Consider the following 18,393-nt stretch of genomic DNA (forward strand, 5'->3'; position numbering starts at 1 on the left):
AAGTAATACTATTTCAAGTGTCTTGTAAAATATGCCCTCGTTTGGTTTTTAAATACCTTAAAAGAAGCCCTTTGATTAAGTACCAATTTGGAGCCAGAAATTAAAGAATTCTGGAAAATGAACAAAGCAACATGCATTTACTGAATATATTTCCCTTAATGGAAATATTGGTCTTTTCTTTATGCACAAAAGAAAATCTAGTCTTGTTAGTGATGTGGTTAATGTGAAAGTTCTGGCTTATTATGACCTCACTGTTAGCAACCGGTAGTATTGACTGGAAATAAAATGCTTCAGATGTTGGTTTCTGCCTTTATTTGAAGGACAGAAAATTGATTGCTAGACTATTCTCACATCAAACCAGAGAAGGACTATAATTCTAAGATATTTCTATTGGTTATAAGTAATTTTTCCAACAGCTGATGGTATCTTAAGTGACTGGCTTGGTATTTGTTTTATTATTTCTATGATACTTTAGTTTTGAATGGTCAGATGGGTACAGTTTCTGATTATAGTCTTTGCTTTTGTTTTGCAGATGGAATCTTAGCATCTCTAAGAAAGAAAGATTTGACTTCTTTTCCTGAAAGCAGGGCTTCAACAGTGGATACCTGGATGGGAGGGGAAAAAATCAGATGGCTAAGATCTCCTTATTGTACTAGAAGACAAAGTCAGTCATAAGCAAGTGTATTGTCATCTTAGAAGTACAGAGATCAAAGAAAAAAAGAGGACAGAAATTAAGGAAAATTAATAGTTAGCACTACTTCCCTGTTTGGGTGAAGGTCAAGGGCAATGGATGTCATAGAGACAGCAAAACTTGAAGAACATATGGAAAATCAAACCAATGACCCTGCAAATAGTTACACGAGACCTACTGAACCAACTGATGAAGACAACAAAAATGGCAACGGTAAACCCAAGAGCTTATCCAATGGCTTGCGAAAGGGTGCCAAAAAGTACCCGGACTATATTCAAATTTCTATGCCCGCTGAAGCAAGGAATAAATTTCCCCTAGAATGGTGGAAAACAGGCATTGCTTTTGTCTATGCCCTATTCAACCTAATCTTGACGACCGTCATGATCACAGTTGTACATGAGAGGGTGCCTCCCAAGGAGCTCAGCCCTCCACTGCCAGACAAGTTCTTCGATTACATTGATCGAGTGAAATGGGCATTTTCTGTATCAGAAATAAATGGGATGATTTTATTTGGGTTATGGCTTACCCAGTGGCTGTTTCTGAGATATAAGTAAGTATCCCTCTTCTACATCATTTGGGGCATGCTAATTTATATGCAAACATGAATGTCTTTGAAATTTAAATTATCTTCCTGGAAGAATCTTGGCCCAGATTATTGAAATAGGGGAAAGGGATGGGATTTGTGATTTCATTAATCTAGAGTACTTCTTTTTTTTTTTTTATAAGCAATCGGGGTTAAGTAACTTGCTCAAGGTTACACAGCCAGGTGTTTCTGGGTGGGTGCTAAGTGTCTGAGCCTGGGATTGGATCCCCAGGTCATCCCAACACTGGAGCAGGTGCTCTTACTTCTGTACTACCTGGCCACCCCAAAGCAGTGAGAACTTCTAACAATGCACATTAGCACCTTGTATATGCCTTATAGTCTAGAGAAGTCACCTAGAAAACTGAGAGATTAAGTGATTTGCTCAGAATCCTGCAGCCATTATGTGTCAGAGGCAGGACTTGAATGCAGGTCTTCCTGGCTAGGAGCCCAGCTTTCTTCACTACTTCAAGCTACTTATCAGTAATTTAGAAGTTTCAAATAACCACTTTTTCAAAAGGAAGGACTATGAGGAGCCAGTAAACCCAAGCTATAGAATTTATATGAAGAATCATTGAAGAGATAATTAGAAGAAATAGTATTCAGCTGATGGAGAATGGTTATCTCCTGTTTTTATCTACAGAGGGATAAGGAAAAGGTCAAGAAGTTCATCATGTTAGCCATACACACATGATTTGAGGCCCTGCCTTCTTTATGGTTTTCCTCTGCCAACCCAATGAGATCTTTAGTAGAGGACAGATAAGCAGTCCTTACAACCAATGCATGATAGTGTGATTTCGGTTCTATAAAGCAAAAGGGCCTCATGGGCTTGTTTCAGGGTTACCAAAGAAGTGAAATTAGCTGACTTTATCATTCTAGGGGTTGGTTTTTGGAGCCACTCTCTTAACATGTGGTAGAGCAGGGATGGAGATACAGTAGGGAATATATCTGTCCCTCCTTGTAATACACCCTCCAGCTGACAAAATGGGTTATCAGCAGATCTTTAATTCTTCAGGCAGTAGGAGCTGTCTGTGTCCCTTCTCTCCTCTAGTTACCAGCACCGAGAGAAGAAAAGGAACAATCAGGCAGATATATGACAGTCCCTTCTCACAGAGGTCACTGTGTGGCAGACAGCAAAAAAAAAATCTTTTCTTGAAGAAGATTTGAATATCACATCAAAATAAACACAACACAGGCCAAGAAAATTTTCCATAACCCAGGGCTCAGGAAAAATCACAAAAGTTCTCCTAGAGAGAATACAATTAGGAAATGCAAAGCCAGAAGAAATTAAGTTTATAGTAAAAACCCAAGAGAATTTCAGAACAAAGCTCTACCACATCAGTCGTGCTTGTGACTTTTAGGTTCTTAGATATAAAGTTCTCTTTATTCTAGAGGACAATGTCCCAATACCTAGCCTTGCTGTTCAAGTGCTCCACCAGGCTAATGGTATTTCAACTTATTTCACAAACAGAACTCATTTGGTAGTGGTCTGAAGATTTTTTAAGCTTATCCCATTTTTTTAATTAATAGAAATCCACGACTTCTGAAGCAGAAGTTTGCTTCTTTTTAATTGTCTGCTCATTATGTGTAAGTGGCCTTTTGTGGGGAGTTGGTATTATGGGGGGGGGGATGCTTTCCCACCCTCCCCACCCCCTTAGGATGTTGAAATTCTCAGCTTACTATTTAATATAAGGAAAGATCGAAATTATTCATAGGGAAAGAAAGGACTGCCATCTGTCTAGTCTTATCCAGTTCTATCTACCCTACTATGTAATCCTTAACCTGGGGTCTGTGGATTGGTTTATTTCAGGGGATAGGGGGCAGTTAAGTAAACTTAGATGGAAGAAAATATAACATCTTGATTTTCACTAAGCTCTAACTGAAATTTAGTATTTCTTTGAATTATTTAGAATGTATTCCAAGAAGGGGTCCATCCATAGGTTTCACCAGACTGTCAGAAAGGGGAGGGAGAGTGGTCTATGTCACAGAAAGGGGTTCAGAGCTCCTGATATGTCCCGTCCTCTGGCAAGGCAGTAGAAAAGTGCTGAGTTAGAAGATTTGGATGTAGCCCTCACCTCTTAAGTACTACCTATGTGACCTTCAACAAGTGGCTTCACTTCCCTGGGCCTCAGTTTTCTCATCTGTAATTAGAATAGATGGTCTCTGAGGTGCCTTCCAGCTGTAGACCTATGAACTTTCATATAACAATATTACAGATGAAGAGATCAAGGTTCATCTGTACATGATCACTCAGGTCAGTAGCAATAATGTCCAGATTCCCTATCCAGAGTTTGCTTGATTGTATACTGTTTTCCTATCTATAGTTGTTGGTATAGCTATAGGAAAATTTATTCATTTGTTTGTACTTTTGTATTATGAACAGCTAGGTGGCACAGTACCAGGCCTGGAGTCAAGAAGGCATGAGTTCAAATCTGGTTTCAGACAATTACTAGCTGTGTGACCTTGGGCAAGTCACTTAACCCTGTTTTCCTCAGTTTTCACATCTATAAAATGATATGGAGAAGGAAATGGCAAACCATTCCAGTATCTTTGCAAAGAAAACCCAAGTGGGGGTCACAAAGAGTCAGACACAACTGAAAAACAACTAAACGAATAAAAACTCATGTGTTAACAACAAAAATGTAAAAATATAGTATGATCTCTGTAATGGGGAAGAGGGAGGAAGCTTAGGGGCACTTACTTGTCAGAGCCTCTGAGGCTGTTGGCCCACATCCTAAAGCATTATGATCACCTGAGTCTTTAAATAAATTTTCAATGCTAGAATAGCTGTTAATCTTAGCAAAAATTTACATTTATAATTGGGAGATAAAGTCAGATTCAGAGAACTATTTCTGTTAGCCTTTCCTCTAATGCCACACATTTAAATGACCTATCCATTGTTTTAATCACACACTTGAAAAAGAATCAGTGTACGCCTTAGACTAAAGATGTACTTTGTTGTGGACCCCTCTGACAGTCTGGTAAAACCTACGGACGCCTTCAGAGAATAATGGTTTCTTGTCTACATTCACAAATAAAGGAAAAGTCAACTTTATTTTTTTTTACTTTTGTTTGGAGGTCAATTGGGGTTAAGTGACTTGCCCAAGGTCACACGGCTAGTAAGTGTTAAGTGTCTCAGGCCAGATTTGAACTCAGGTCCTCCTCACTCCATGGCTGGTGCTCTATTCACTGTACCACCTAGCCACCACCAAAAAGTCGACTTGCAGTTACAGGTTAGTGAAATATAAGTGTAACTCCACCCCCACCCCCGCCCAATAAAAAGTCACAGACTCTCTAAAATCTAGCCACATACCCCTGTTGTCCTGGACCAAGAGTTCATCTTTTTTGTGTCCTGGATCCCTCCGGCTACAGCCTGTGAACTCTTCTCAGAATCATGTGTCTAAATGCATAAAATAAAATAGAATTACAAAGGAAACCAAGTATGTTGAAAAACAAGACAGTTGTCAAAATATATTTAAAAAAACACACACTAAAGACCTCAGGTTAAGAATCCTTATTTTATGGTAAAAACTGGGGTGGGGAGAAACTAGGAGGGATTGTCCCAGAACATCCTATTAAAAGTAATTGGTAGAAAAATCTTTACAACCATTTGTAAAGTTCTCAGAAGACACTCTGATCGCTCTCCCAGTATGAGTAATATAATATAGAACTTATAAGGACCACCATTAGTGCCTTCCTCCTCTGTATGAAGCTGCAGCTGGCACATTCCCCTTCCCACATGAATTTCTCTATCCTTTGAGTAGCCAAATTCAGAATGTGGGACATGCAAATTCTCATATCACAAAAAATTTCTGCTTAATTACTTCACTTGTTAGAAAAACATAGAGCAAAAAAAATAAAAATAAAAACATAGAGCACAGTTTGACAGAGGACATTTTCAGCCAAAGCAGTAGATGGATTTTGAAGTGGAATTTGTTCAGGGAATAAAATGGATTCTCTCCCCTCCCCCCCCCAATTTATTAAGTAACGAAGGGGACAAATTCAGCACTATTAAATGTTGATACTGGAGAAGCAAGCCCAGAAAAGCAATCCTTTGAAGTAAATACTTTAGTATAAACAAGTAGTTTCTTTGTACCAGTAGGTGGTAGGGACACCACCCTGTTTGTGTCCCCAGTAACTTTGTTGGAATGTCCCTACTTACTTTCTCAAAATAACTAGTGAATGTGGTCAGTATATTTAACATGTAAAATATATTGCCTCCTCTCCTATGTCACAGGGAGCTGGTATTTGTTTTTATGTATATAGTGAATCGGTCAATAAACATTTATAAAGGCACTGTGCTGTGTCCTGGGTTTACAACAAGAATCAACAGTCCATGTCCTCAAGGAGCATACAATCTAGTGATAATAAAGGATCCCTACAGTTAAGGTAGCCCTAAAAATAATTAAAATATGCCACAACATCAATCTACAAGCATTTAAATGCCTACTATGTGCCAAGTATGGTTCCAGGCTGGACATTTTGCTTGTCTGCCAGAATTTCTTTGCCCTTGATAGTAAAAACCTTGACAATTGCCAGTGTTGGATAGAAAAGATCTCAAAATTGTAAACTTTGGAGGGAGGGATTGTGTATCCTTGTATTTTCCTGTGTACTCAGCATAATATCTTGCAAGTAAAAATCAAATGAATGAATGCCTCAGCTGGAAGAGGGTGTGATATTTTATTGTCCAATTTTTGTGCTGAGGAAATTTTATTATCCTAATCTATCTAATGAAGGGATTGAACATGATCGGAAGTTCTTCACTTTTTGTGTGTTGTGGCCTCTTCTGACTTTCTGCTGAAACCTATGTACTCCTACTCAGAACAAAGTTTTTAAATATATGAAATAAAATACAAATGATAATAAGGAATACCAATTTTATTGAAAGATGGTTTTCAAAACATTTTTAAAGACAAGTCCACAGATCTTAGGTTAAGAATCATTAGATTAAATGGACAGTTTTTTCTTTCTCTATGATTTTAGGTTTTCTTACATTCCCTAAAAAAGTAAGTATCAAGGTCCCCAAGAAAAAACAATCTTCAATGTGGCTATTTGTGATAGAGATACATACAATGTCCCATAGCCCAGAGACTCCCTAATGGGAGTCTTGGTCAGTATATTTAATGGTGAAATCATTTTTGTACCCCCTCCCCCATTATCCTTACCTATATAATTTGATATAAATTAAATGTCCTATTTTCCTACATGATAAGTAATGGAATTTGGGATGGAAATGGGGTGGGAGAAGTCACATCCATCCCCACTTAGCTCCTGGGGAGAACTGTGGGCCCTGAAGCTATAAAATCACCTCCCCATATCCCAGCAACAGGAATTTCAAGGGGATGAAAAGACCTAAGTTCCATAGTTTCTTTGTTACCCGAAGCTACCTCTTTTCTTCATGGTTGGGGCAGCAGTTCAAAGTGAAGTTGGTACTTTCCTCATAGAAAAACTAGAAGGAGAGGTGCTAATAATCAAAATAAAAGCTTAGGTTAAAAACATGAAAACGAAGACTAATATTAGTTTGTGAATGGGGAGGTGAGGACAGAGTTCTCTAATTTAGATATGAGACACACTGAGGTAGGATATGGGTTTTTATTAGAAAGTGAAATTTAGGGATGGGTAGGTGGCGCAGTGAATAGACCACCAGCCCTGGAGTCAGGAGGACCTGAGTTCAAATCCAACCTCAGACACTTACCATTTACTAGCCTTGTGACCTTGGGCAAGTCACTTAACCCCAATTGCCCTGCCTTCCCCCCTCCAAAAAAAGCAAAAAAAAAAAAGTGAAATTTGTAGAACTTCAGAAAGCACAGAAATCCTAAGTAAAACACCAGGAACAAAATATTTACCCTTCCTCATTTCAGGTTGATAGACTCAACTGGCCAGGAACATTTCAAGTGTTTTCAAAACTGAATTCACTTAAAATGTAATATTTAGAGGAAAAGAATGTTTAGTATACATGAAAGGCATGGAAATGATTTCTTGCATGCCCCCTCCCTTTATCCTTGCCTATAATCTGATTTAAATTAGATGTCATATTTTCCTATAGGCCAATTATTTAATATCACCTTGGTTCATTAGTCAATTCCTTTGTGTCCTTCTCTCGGTTATACCTTTTGCTGCATTCCCAAGAGAAGACTTGATTGCCAGAAGTGAGCTGACTAGCATTAGTGAGAGCCTCCTTGCCTACTGTGACTGTGTAAAGAGATCAATCAGCTTAATATAGCTATTATATATACTGTATCTGGAAAGAATTCTAGAATCTTAAGTGCTGGTTTCAAATCCCACCTGTTAGGATCATCTTATAAACACAACTTTTTTCCTTCTTAAAATTTGGTCCATTTACCCAAGTCCTGAGTTCAGTTATCCCTCATCCTGTTAAGTATTGTTTGAAATACTGTTATGAATGAAAAAACCAACTGATCGTTAATTAGTTTTCTCCCCCCATTCTCTCCTCCTCATTCTTAGGTCAATAGTGGGACGCAGATTCTTTTTTATAATGGGAACTTTATACCTGTATCGCTGTATTACCATGTATGTTACTACCCTACCTGTGCCTGGAATGCATTTCCAATGTGCACCAAAAGTAAGTAACCCCAAACCACCTCAAGTTTACCATAACCCTTCGTCACTTTTTCTTGGTAGCTCTTAGTTGTAGCAAGTGTGTGCAGCCTAAACGTGTGCTTTTTAGTTTATTTTTACGTTGCTGGGAATACTTTTCTAAAATGTGTATTTTTATTCTGGGGTGTACCTCTTTTGATGCTAACTGTAAAAGCCTATTTGTTTTCCTTCTCCCTATTTTTACCTCCCTAATTTTGTGGGGCAATGGATATGAACGATGTTTTAGGTGTGACTGCAAATATTTATAGTCAGTCAGGTCTCCAGAGAACTCTGAATTGTCTGAGACCTCTTAGTTTGTAAAATAGAAACCGAACCCGTCTGTTTTTTTGGACAAGCGGGTAAAGCCTCACATCAAATTTGACTGAACCCTAAGCAGATATTTGAGGTGGAGGGGGAAAATAGATTGTTCTAGAAAAGCCACTACTCTTTCAGACCAAATATAGGTGTGGTTTAGAGAAGCTATAATCTTTCAGAACCATGAAAGCCCAAAGCATCTATAATTAAAACAATGTACATATTGAATTTAAACATTGGCCAGGGCTAATTTAAGGAATGAAAGGACATCAGAGCTTAAAGAGAGAGAGAGAGAGAGAGAGAGAGAGAAACATGGTTAAATGGGTGCACTGTGTGTATTTTCTAATTGGAGAGCACCAAATCAGAGGTGTGTTCTAGTAAATGAGGAGGTTTGGGGGATCAGTTGGGTATTTATAGATTTGAAAGAACAAAACCATAGACATTTATACATTTAAATCCCTGCATAATCTGGTTTCTTTTCAACCATATTTCATATTAATATCCATGTTATTTCATATTCATAATATTTCACATTCTTTGCTTTACTTACTTGAATCCAGCCAAATTAGACTTCCAGTTGTTTTCCCCCAAACTCAACCTTCCAGCTGCTGTCCCCATGCATTGACATGTCTCTAGTGTCTGGGATGGAATCCATATTCATTTCTGTCTCTCAAAATCCTATTTTTTCCAAGCTCAACTCAGCTGCCATCTTTTCCATAATGCCTTCCCTGATAGTCTCTGCTTGCTAATTAGGTGCTCTCTCTTTCTTAAATTACCTATATGCAGTATTCTCCTTCCTTTACCACCCTCAACAGCTAAATATAACGTCTTTGTTTTCCCAGAACCTTCTTTGTACCAGTAGGGGTTTAATAAAATATTCTTTGATTTTGTATGATTGTACATCTATAATCTATATCAGATTGCTTACCATCTCAGGGAGGGGGAAGTGAAGAAGGGAGAACTCAAAATTTAAAAAAAATGAATGCTAAAAATTGTTTTTATATGTGAATAATTGGGAAAAATAAAATACTATTAAAAATAAAATCAGATATTCCTCAAATTGAAAGATGCCTAAAATTAAAGGTTGCACCCTATGGTAAGAGCTAATGTTCTTTGTTTCCATGTTAATATGTTGTCTTCCAGATGTTAATCTTCCAAAGTGTCCTTGTAAAGAGGAAAGTAGCTTCATTTGTTATGCCACCTTGATATACTGTTGTCAGGAGTCTTATGATTAGTATGAGACACATCTGTATATCAACCTGTTACCCATACATCTTACATCCATCAGCTATAAACCCCTTCTGAGAAGAGAAGCATATCAAAAAAGATCACCCAATAGACTTGGCCTCTAAGGCCCATTGGGCCCTTTGCTATATTATAAGTTCATTGGATCAGATGCTCTCTGAGTTTTTGTGGTCCCAAGTTTAATGGGTTTCAACATTTACTGCTTTCCATAACCACTTTTTGATATGGCACTGGCTGTCTCCCTGGTGAGTTATTAACTCATTTAAGGGATTTATCACAGAATTGGAGAGTTGGGAGAGATCTCAGTGGCCATCTGGTCTAACCTATTACTGCAAGGCAATATTGTAATAGACAGCTAGGTGGACAGTGGATAGAGGGCTGGTCTTGGAGTCAGGAAAAGTCAGTTCACAACCAGCCTCAGATATTTAATAGCTGAGTGACCCTGGGCAAGTTGCTTCATCTATCTCCACTTCAGTTTCCTCATCTGAAAAATGGGGATAATAATAGAACCTTGTTGTGAAAACATGCAAAGTCCTATTTAAATGTGAACTACTATTATAGTATACCTTACAAGTGAATGGTCTTCAATCTAGGACATTCTGGATGTAACCAGCAGCAGCTATCAGTTAAATCATCAACCAATATTTATAGATTGCCTCCTATGTGCAATGTATTTAATGCCATTGTAAGTTCTGTGAGGGCAGAAGACTTTGTCATTCAATGACAAAACTAATATGCAGGAGGAAATGAGTCAAGATAAGATAGGATATAATTGAGCACTAATGAGATAGTAACCAGAGAAATTCCACACAAATCAGTCAGCAAGCATTTTTTCTTTGTTTTTTTTCTTTATTTAAAAAATTATATTTATATATACCTATAAATGGTTGGTTTTTTACATTCACTTTTATAAGATTTTGAGTTCTCAAATTTCCCCCCTCCCTCCCCTCTCCCATCCCCAAGGGGGCATGAAATCTGTTTTAGGCTATACATGTTATAATCATATTAAACACATTTCCACATTAGTATTGTTGTAAAAGAAAAATCGGAACAAAAGAGAAAAAAAAAAGACAGCAACAACAAAAAGAGAAAACAGTGTGCTTCAATCTGCATTCAGACTCCATGGTTCTTTCTCTGGATGTGGACAGTATTTTCCATCATGAGTCTTTTGGAATTTTCTTAGATCATTGCATTGCTGAGAAGAACTGGGTCTAACAAAGTTGGTCATTGTACAATGTTGCTGCTAACTGTATGCAACGTTCTCTTGGTTCTTCAGCAAACATTAAGTACCTACAGTGTTCCAGGTACTGTTTCAAGTGCTGTGGATACAAAGGGAAAAGACAGTTCTTGCCCTCAAGGAGGTCCTGTCTAATAGAAGCAGAGATACAAACCACACACACACATATTCTTCTTAAATAGACACTTAACAAGTACCTAGTTTGTATTTTCTTGGAAATTTTCCTGTTTCTAGAGCAAGAAATAAAAGAATTCAATGCTTTGCTCTTGGTTTCATTAATACAATGGTGGTAGAAGAATCAAAAGCAGAATCCTAGCCAGAGATGCCCTCCTATCTCTCAAGTCATCTAGGTAAAGCAGAGACTAATTAATTATGTGATTTTGCATTGGGGATATAAAAGGGCCTACTCTCAAGTCTGTTCTTTATTATTGTGCTAGACCTAATGGGCTACTGTGATTTAAACAGGTTCCTACTACGGTTATATTTTGTTCTCATCTCATCATTATTAATAATAGTAATACTAATATCAATAATATTAACATTACTAATGTCAATTATTATAATAATATTAAATAATAAACATGAAGATAAATTAAATAATGGTGACAGTAGATCAATAATATGTTAAATAATTATTAATAAAAAATTTGTGTTGTCATTTAGCGAGTACTATTCACTTTAATGGTTAACAAAATTTAGGATAAAAAATCTGGAGCTTGAAAGAGGCCTTGGAGATAATTTATTTCCATTACCACCCCTTTTATAGAGGGGGAAACTGAGAGCTAGAAAAACACAGTGACTTATCTAAGGCCACACAGGTAGTAAGTATCAGAGGTAGTATTTGAACCCAGAGTCCTTCCACTCCATAGCCAATATTCTTTCCATTATCTGACATAAGTGAGAATTCAAGAAAAGACTGGAGGAACAAGCATCCAGTTACAGAGAGGCAGCCTATGGTAGTGGGTAGAGAGCTGAACTCAGGGTCAGGAAGGCCTGGGGTCACATCTTGCTTCTTACACATCTTCATTATTTGACTTTGGCAGATGATGCCACCTTTCAGTGTAGCTGGGCAACCACCTATAAAATTAAATTGTAGAGAAGGTGCCAACCTTCATTAGTAGAAGGTGATTTTTCACAATGAAATGATAGGCCCAGACTACACCTATACATCCCTTCTGTTCCCCCCCACCCCACACACACACACACAACTCCCACATGCGAAATTCTGATTATAGAGTATTCCAGAGGCTCCATTGTACATCCTGATTTTTTTTAACATCCTTAAATCCATGTGTGGTACTGGTCACTAGGATGGCACCCATGCTCCAAATCGTTTATTTAACCTTGATAGATAGAATTGATAATGTTGGTGCACGGAGTTCTGGTTGGGCACCAAGAGACAGCACTGCCCTGGAGAGGAAGAAACATCAGGGGATTCCATGGGCCATTTTAATTCCTGAATGGAATGACCATGATATGATTCTAATCTAGATCCCAACCAACATAACTCAAAACATATCAGACCTTGGGATGTTAAAGGAGGGGGAAACTTTTCCTTTTTTAATGACGTATTTTTAAAATTAAGGATTTTGTTTTTTCTCACTCCCATTCCTAAAAAGAAAAACAAAACCTGTGTAACTGATATGCGTAATCAAGAAAAACAAATTAAGGACAACTTAAAACATGTATTGTTTTGAAAATAACTATAACATGTCCCTCTTTAATTGGGAACACTTTGTGAGGACAGATCATGTGTACCTGCCTTCTTTGATCTCTGTGTGGGTGGCTGTTTATAACAAGAGTTTGGGGAAAGGAACTTCCCGAATGAGTTTGGCTGTTGGTTTCTTATTTTTGCTACTCTTTGCCTTTCCATATTAAAAAAATGAGCTTGATTCATTGAATTTATTTTTATGTGGGCTCTGAGGCTTTGCTTCAAGTGGGTTTGATTTCTCTTCTGGCTGTTTCTTTTGAGTACCACTGGGATATGAATTCTTTCAGGGAAGGGACAAGCTCACAGTTTTGTTTGTTGGTCTTTTCTAAGACGCCTGCTCTCCTCCTGGTTTGCCTAATTAGGATTTGTCCTAGGCAAAAATATTTGAATGGGTGATTTCTTTGGTGTCCTCTGATCTCTAATTTCTGGCTCTTCCCCTCCATTTTGCATACCTTTCCTTTAAATACCTTCACTCTGAGATCGCCCACCATTTATCCTGTCTTGATCTCATGTGGCAGAGTGGACCTGGAGTCAGAGTAAGATTCTTCCTTATAAGTTCAAATCTGGCCTCAGGAACTTATTCAGACCCTGGGCAGGTCATTTAATCCTCTTTGCCTCAGTTTCCTCATCTGTAAAATAAACTGGAGAAGGAAATGGCAAAGTACTCCAGTATCTCTGCCAAGAAAACCCCAAATGGGGCTGTGGACAATAGGACAGAACTGAAAATGACCAACAAACATCTTGTTTGTACATAATTGTATGTAATTTCCCCAATTAGACTATGAGCGTTTGAGCACAGGGACTGTCTTTTGCCTTTCTTTCTTTGGATCCCCAGCTCTTAGCACAATGTCTGCCTGGAACATGATAGACCCTTAATAAATTCTAGTCAACTGACTAACTGATATATCATTTCTATATTATTTCAATTCTTTCCAGAGTAACCAGCTTAAAATGTTATCCTTCCAAGGAATATTTACATTGTAATGGAGATCCCTTAGGAAGTAAAAAAGTCTTCAAGACCTGGCTTTAATGGTATAATTTAGTATAATTTAAGTTACCATCATGTAAATTTGGGATGGAACACCCTATGAGAGCTCCTAAATTTTATAAAGATTATAACATTTCAGAATTGGAAGGGATCTCGGGCCTTGAGTTGACTCACCTTTTAGCTCACACTTGATTAAAATTCCAGATGTCATATGAACTGTTTTTTAGTCCTTGTTAAGTTGATTTTTTAATCTATCTGTAGAACTTTACATTTATTTCTATTAAATTACATCTTGTTGATTTGGTCATAGCCAGTTGTTATACAGTGTATTGCAGAATTTAAGAGTTGGAAGGGGCCCTACCAGCCATCTGGTCCAACTCCTACACAAAAAGAATCCCTAGTATAGCATACCCAACAAGTGAGCCAGCCAGACCTCTAAGAACGGGAAACTTACCTACCACCTCCAAAAACAGTCCATTCCACTCTAGGACACCTACATTTCTTAGGATATTTTTTTTCCTAACATTGACTCTTCTTTGTAATTTATACATACGACTCCTGATTCCCTTCTCTAGGGCCAAACAGAACAAATTTGATGCTTCCATATGACTTCCTTTCAAATACTTGAAGCCTGATAGCATTTCCTCCTGGTCTCTTCTCTAGGCTAAATATTCCACGTTCCTTCAACATATCGTCATATGACATAGATTCTTAGCCCTTCGCCATTCTGATTATGCTCATGGACATTCTCCAGCTTGTCATTGTCCATCTTAAACTGTGGTGCCTAGAGATGAGCATAATATTCTAGATGAGGTCTGACAAGGGCAGAAGACAGTGGGATTATTACTTCTCTATTTGTGAAGCTATGACCCTCCTAATTCAGTCCAAGATCAAATTAGTCTACCCTGATAACCCTCAATCCCCCCATCTTTTGTAGAATAGCCTCCTTTTCACTCATCCTGGACTTGTGAAGTTGATTTTCTTGTACCCAAGTTCAAAGCTACCTTTGCCCTACTGAATTTCAGGCAACTTTGGACTTGAGGAAACAATCTGTTAGCCAGAGATAAAGTTACTCAGTGTTCCTCTCAGGTCCTTTTGGATCCCGACTCTGACATCCATCTTGGCACCATTTGTCCATTTGATGAGCATGCCATCTATTCCCTCATCTAAGACATGGATAAAAGACACCTGATGTACGCCCCTGAAGACCTGCTGCCCCACTGACAATGAACCATTGACAACTATACTTGGAAACGAGCCAGCCAATTAGTACTAAATTCAGATAGTTCTAATGGTGTCTTTTCATCCATATTATTCCACAAGAATAACTAAAGATACTTCATTAAGAATTCGCAAAAATCTGCATAAGTCATACCCACAGCATCCTCTCAACTACTGGTTCAGTCATTTAATGTCTTCAGTCTCCTCTCCATGCTCTTGAACCTAATCTTTATTTCCCTATTCCTCCATCCAGTACCCAGCTCTCCTACTTTCTCCAGGTCTTTACTTAATTGGATGTCTTAAAACCCTTTGCAATATGGTTTCTTTATGGCATTCGTTATTGTTTTCTAGGCTAGTGATCATTTCCATTGCCATGTAAATGTCATTTTATTGATAGTGAGTAACTTTATCTCTGGATAGCAGACTTTACCCAAGTCCAAAGTTACCTATCTTCCTTTTTTCAGACTTTCCCTGAGTTTTTAACCACAAGGTCTCTCTATTTTTTCTTTTATATCATGAAACAAGACTTGCATAGACCCATTCTTTTTTGTCTCTATTTTTAAGCCCCTTGTTTAGGTCCTGGTTATTTATTTGAACCTGGATTCTGCTAAAAAAAATCCTTCTGAGCTGGTCTCCTAACCTCTCCAATAGATTTCTGCTTGCTGCTGAAGTAATTTTCCATGCCTTCCTGCATTGCACTACTGACTCCATCACTCCTACTCTTTCCATTGACCTAGAAATTAAATATGAACTTCTGATTGGTCTATTTTCAAAAACTTTACAATTTAGACTAGCCCTGCTGATTTTCTCCTATCACTTTAACTCTTCACTTTATCCAAGCCATGTTCCATATTTACGAAACATCCTTCCTTTTGAATGCCTATCACGCCAACCATGTCCCTTCCCTTCTTTAAATAGTAAGGGCCCATGCCTCCTCAAGGAAGCTTTCCTCTGTTTTTGATCTACCCACTTTCTAATCCAGCAGTTGGCAGATTTTGGTCTGTGGGCCAAAGAAACTTCTCTCCGCAAACCCATTTTCATCATGGCATGTATCTATATATGTGTTATGTGTGTATGTGTATATATGTGTATATATATGTACATATATACACACACAAATACACACTCCTACATATATCTCTATATTTTTCATGTCATCTATATAAAAATATATATCTAAATACAATTGTATATATGATGTATATTGTATGTATATATAATATAAAATATAAATATTAAAATGTTCATATATATTATAAATATATACAAATATATAAAAATAAGTAAAATATATTAGAGACAGACAACCCATAGGATATATACAACCATATTAATTTCTTCTTTCTAGAAGCTTACAAACAGGGATAATGAAATAAACAGCTAATCCTAGGGGACACTTTTTACATTATAATATGTGTGTATATACATATATACATACACACATACATATAGTCCTATGGGTTATCTGTACCTAATACATTTTATCTGTACCTTATTTTACATACATACAAATATATACACATATACATACATATATACACACAAATGTATAAAATATATGCACATACACACTCTTTCCCTCTACAGAGAGAATGTACATAATATGTGTTGTCTGTATTTGATATATTTTATCTTCATAGCATGCTATACAATGTGATAACTTACCCAGTTGGAGGTCCTGTTTATAAACTATACACACACACACACACACACACACACACACACACACACGTGTGTGTGTGTGTGTATTTTTTTTTTTAAACCTCACTTCCCCCCACAAAAATGCAGGAAAGTAGCTTTGGTCTGTTTTTCACTTTATAGCTATAGTGAAGTCATTGGTTATTAATACTTTAAAAAGTTCTTTTCAAGGTTATAACACTACGAGAACATTTTTAGTAAAATGCTGAACAATTCTAAAACATTTGTGTAAAAGCTTGCCAATATAATGAACAAAGCCTGTTTTCCCCAGCTCTCATATTTGCGCTTTACTTTTGAGGGATGCATGCATTCTTTCCTTTGTCTAGTGACAGAGGTTGGTTCTTTCCAGTTGTTACCCAGGGAGGCTGATGAAGTTTTTTTTGCCTTTTGGACTTGTCCATCTCTGTTTTAATGCTCTGTCTTCCAGCTCAATGGAGATTCTCAGGCAAAAGTACAGCGGATCCTGCGGCTGATCTCTGGTGGCGGATTGTCCATAACTGGGTCGCACATCTTGTGCGGAGACTTCCTGTTCAGTGGCCACACCGTCGTGCTGACTCTGACTTACTTGTTCATCAAAGAATGTAAGTCCATTGAATTTTGCTCCCTTCCCTTATTGATTCCCACAGGAGAAAAGATCACCAAGGCCTCAAATTGATTAGGATATAGCCTCTCAGTTTCTTCAATTGTACAGTTCTGAAAGTCATTCTACGATCAACTCAGGTGTGCACCTATGGATTATCTTTTTAAAAAAAAAGCCAATTTAAATGTTGGACTGACTTCCTTCTGTCACTCACTTTCTCCTGCTACTGTTTGTTTAAAGAAAGTCGACTCATTTTAATGTTGGCTTCAGCAGAACATCACTAGGACGTCAGGTAACAGCAAAGAGAAAATCATAGTAAATTCCAAGTCAAACAGCAGTGACCTTTGGGATTATTTGGATCACATACCCATTCATCAATTCAGATAATTGAAAATTTATTTGGTTTAGTTATAAAATTTGTATTTGTCTTAGCATGTTATATTCTTTCTCTGTGGTTCACTAGATTTCCTCATAGAAGCATTTAAAATACAGACAGGGCTTCTCTTCTGTAGAAGAATTATATACCATTTTAGGCAGGGTGGATTAATGGAAGGAATGCTGGATTTGAAATCGGAAGACCTGGGTTCAAAACCCAGCCCTACTATGTGCTGTTGTGAGCTTATAAGGGCCACTTTACTTTCTGACACCTCATTTTCATTATTGGTAATGGGAAGTCTTGGCTTAAATGGCTTCTGACATCCTTCCCTTTGATCCTCCAGTGTGAAAAGTGACTATATCTAATCCAAGTAACACTAACTTTGGAGTATCTCCATCTTTGTTTCCTGAATAAATGTCCCAGTCTCCTGTTGTCATGTGGAAAAGTGATCAGATTCCTTCTGATTGGCCCCATTTGGCAGAAGCAGCTGGGCTAAGTTGTATGTTGTCTATATGGGAAAAAAAGCCCACTAATAGTTAGAACTGTTCACAAATGGAGTAGGCTATCCAGGGCAAGGAATGTATCACCTTCCACGTCATTGGAGTTCTTAAGACTGTACATATTCCTTGTCAGCAATGCTGTAAAGAGGCATTTATGCCCCTCTGAGGCCCCTTCTTATTCTAACACTTCAAGACTTTACAAAATTAATCTTGTCATAGGTACTTAATCAGATTTTTAAATTCTCACATATACGTACATATATGTACATATATAAAATAAATATGTGTGTATATACATATATAGATATAGGCATATATAAAGATACAGATAAAATGTAAATCCACAGAATGAGATTGTATATATGTGCACATGTGTATATATACATATACAGTAACATACATATATACACATATGTACACACACATATGTGCCAAGCTCTATGCCCTATCCTAGTGGGTAGAAAAAAATGGAACATTCTCTACTCCAAAGAATTGAAATTACTTGTTCTGAATCATTCAGCCACTATATGTCAAACGCAGAACTTGAACCCAGGCCATTCTGATTCAGAGGCTACCTTTCCACCATGCTGCCTCTCTTCATTTTCATAGGATTGCTATATTTCTAAGTTCTTTGCTCCATTTTCTATTATCTCC

At 37.5% G+C, this 18,393-nt stretch overlaps 2 protein-coding genes across 9 annotated transcripts in view; one reads left to right on the forward strand and one right to left on the reverse strand.

Moving 5' to 3' along the window:
* PAPSS1 (3'-phosphoadenosine 5'-phosphosulfate synthase 1) overlaps positions 1–18,393 on the reverse strand; it is a 524,017-nt gene that overhangs the window by 325,087 nt on the left and 180,537 nt on the right. The gene's annotated exons all lie outside the window — the stretch shown is intronic.
* Positions 1–18,393, forward strand: part of SGMS2 (sphingomyelin synthase 2) — a 230,334-nt gene that overhangs the window by 198,464 nt on the left and 13,477 nt on the right. For all 8 annotated transcript variants that reach the window (XM_069094978.1, XM_069094969.1, XM_069094952.1 and 5 more), the window contains 3 exons: positions 533–1,241; positions 7,737–7,854; positions 16,711–16,864. In XM_069094978.1, coding sequence (XP_068951079.1) covers positions 787–1,241; positions 7,737–7,854; positions 16,711–16,864 — 727 coding nt within the window. In that variant the 5' untranslated portion in view covers positions 533–786. The remainder of the gene's footprint in view (positions 1–532; positions 1,242–7,736; positions 7,855–16,710; positions 16,865–18,393) is intronic.

This window comes from Petaurus breviceps, unplaced genomic scaffold, assembly GCF_028583685.1.
Source record: "Petaurus breviceps papuanus isolate PSGF00001 unplaced genomic scaffold, PetGlider_PUasm1.0 126, whole genome shotgun sequence".
NCBI lineage: Eukaryota > Metazoa > Chordata > Mammalia > Diprotodontia > Petauridae > Petaurus > Petaurus breviceps.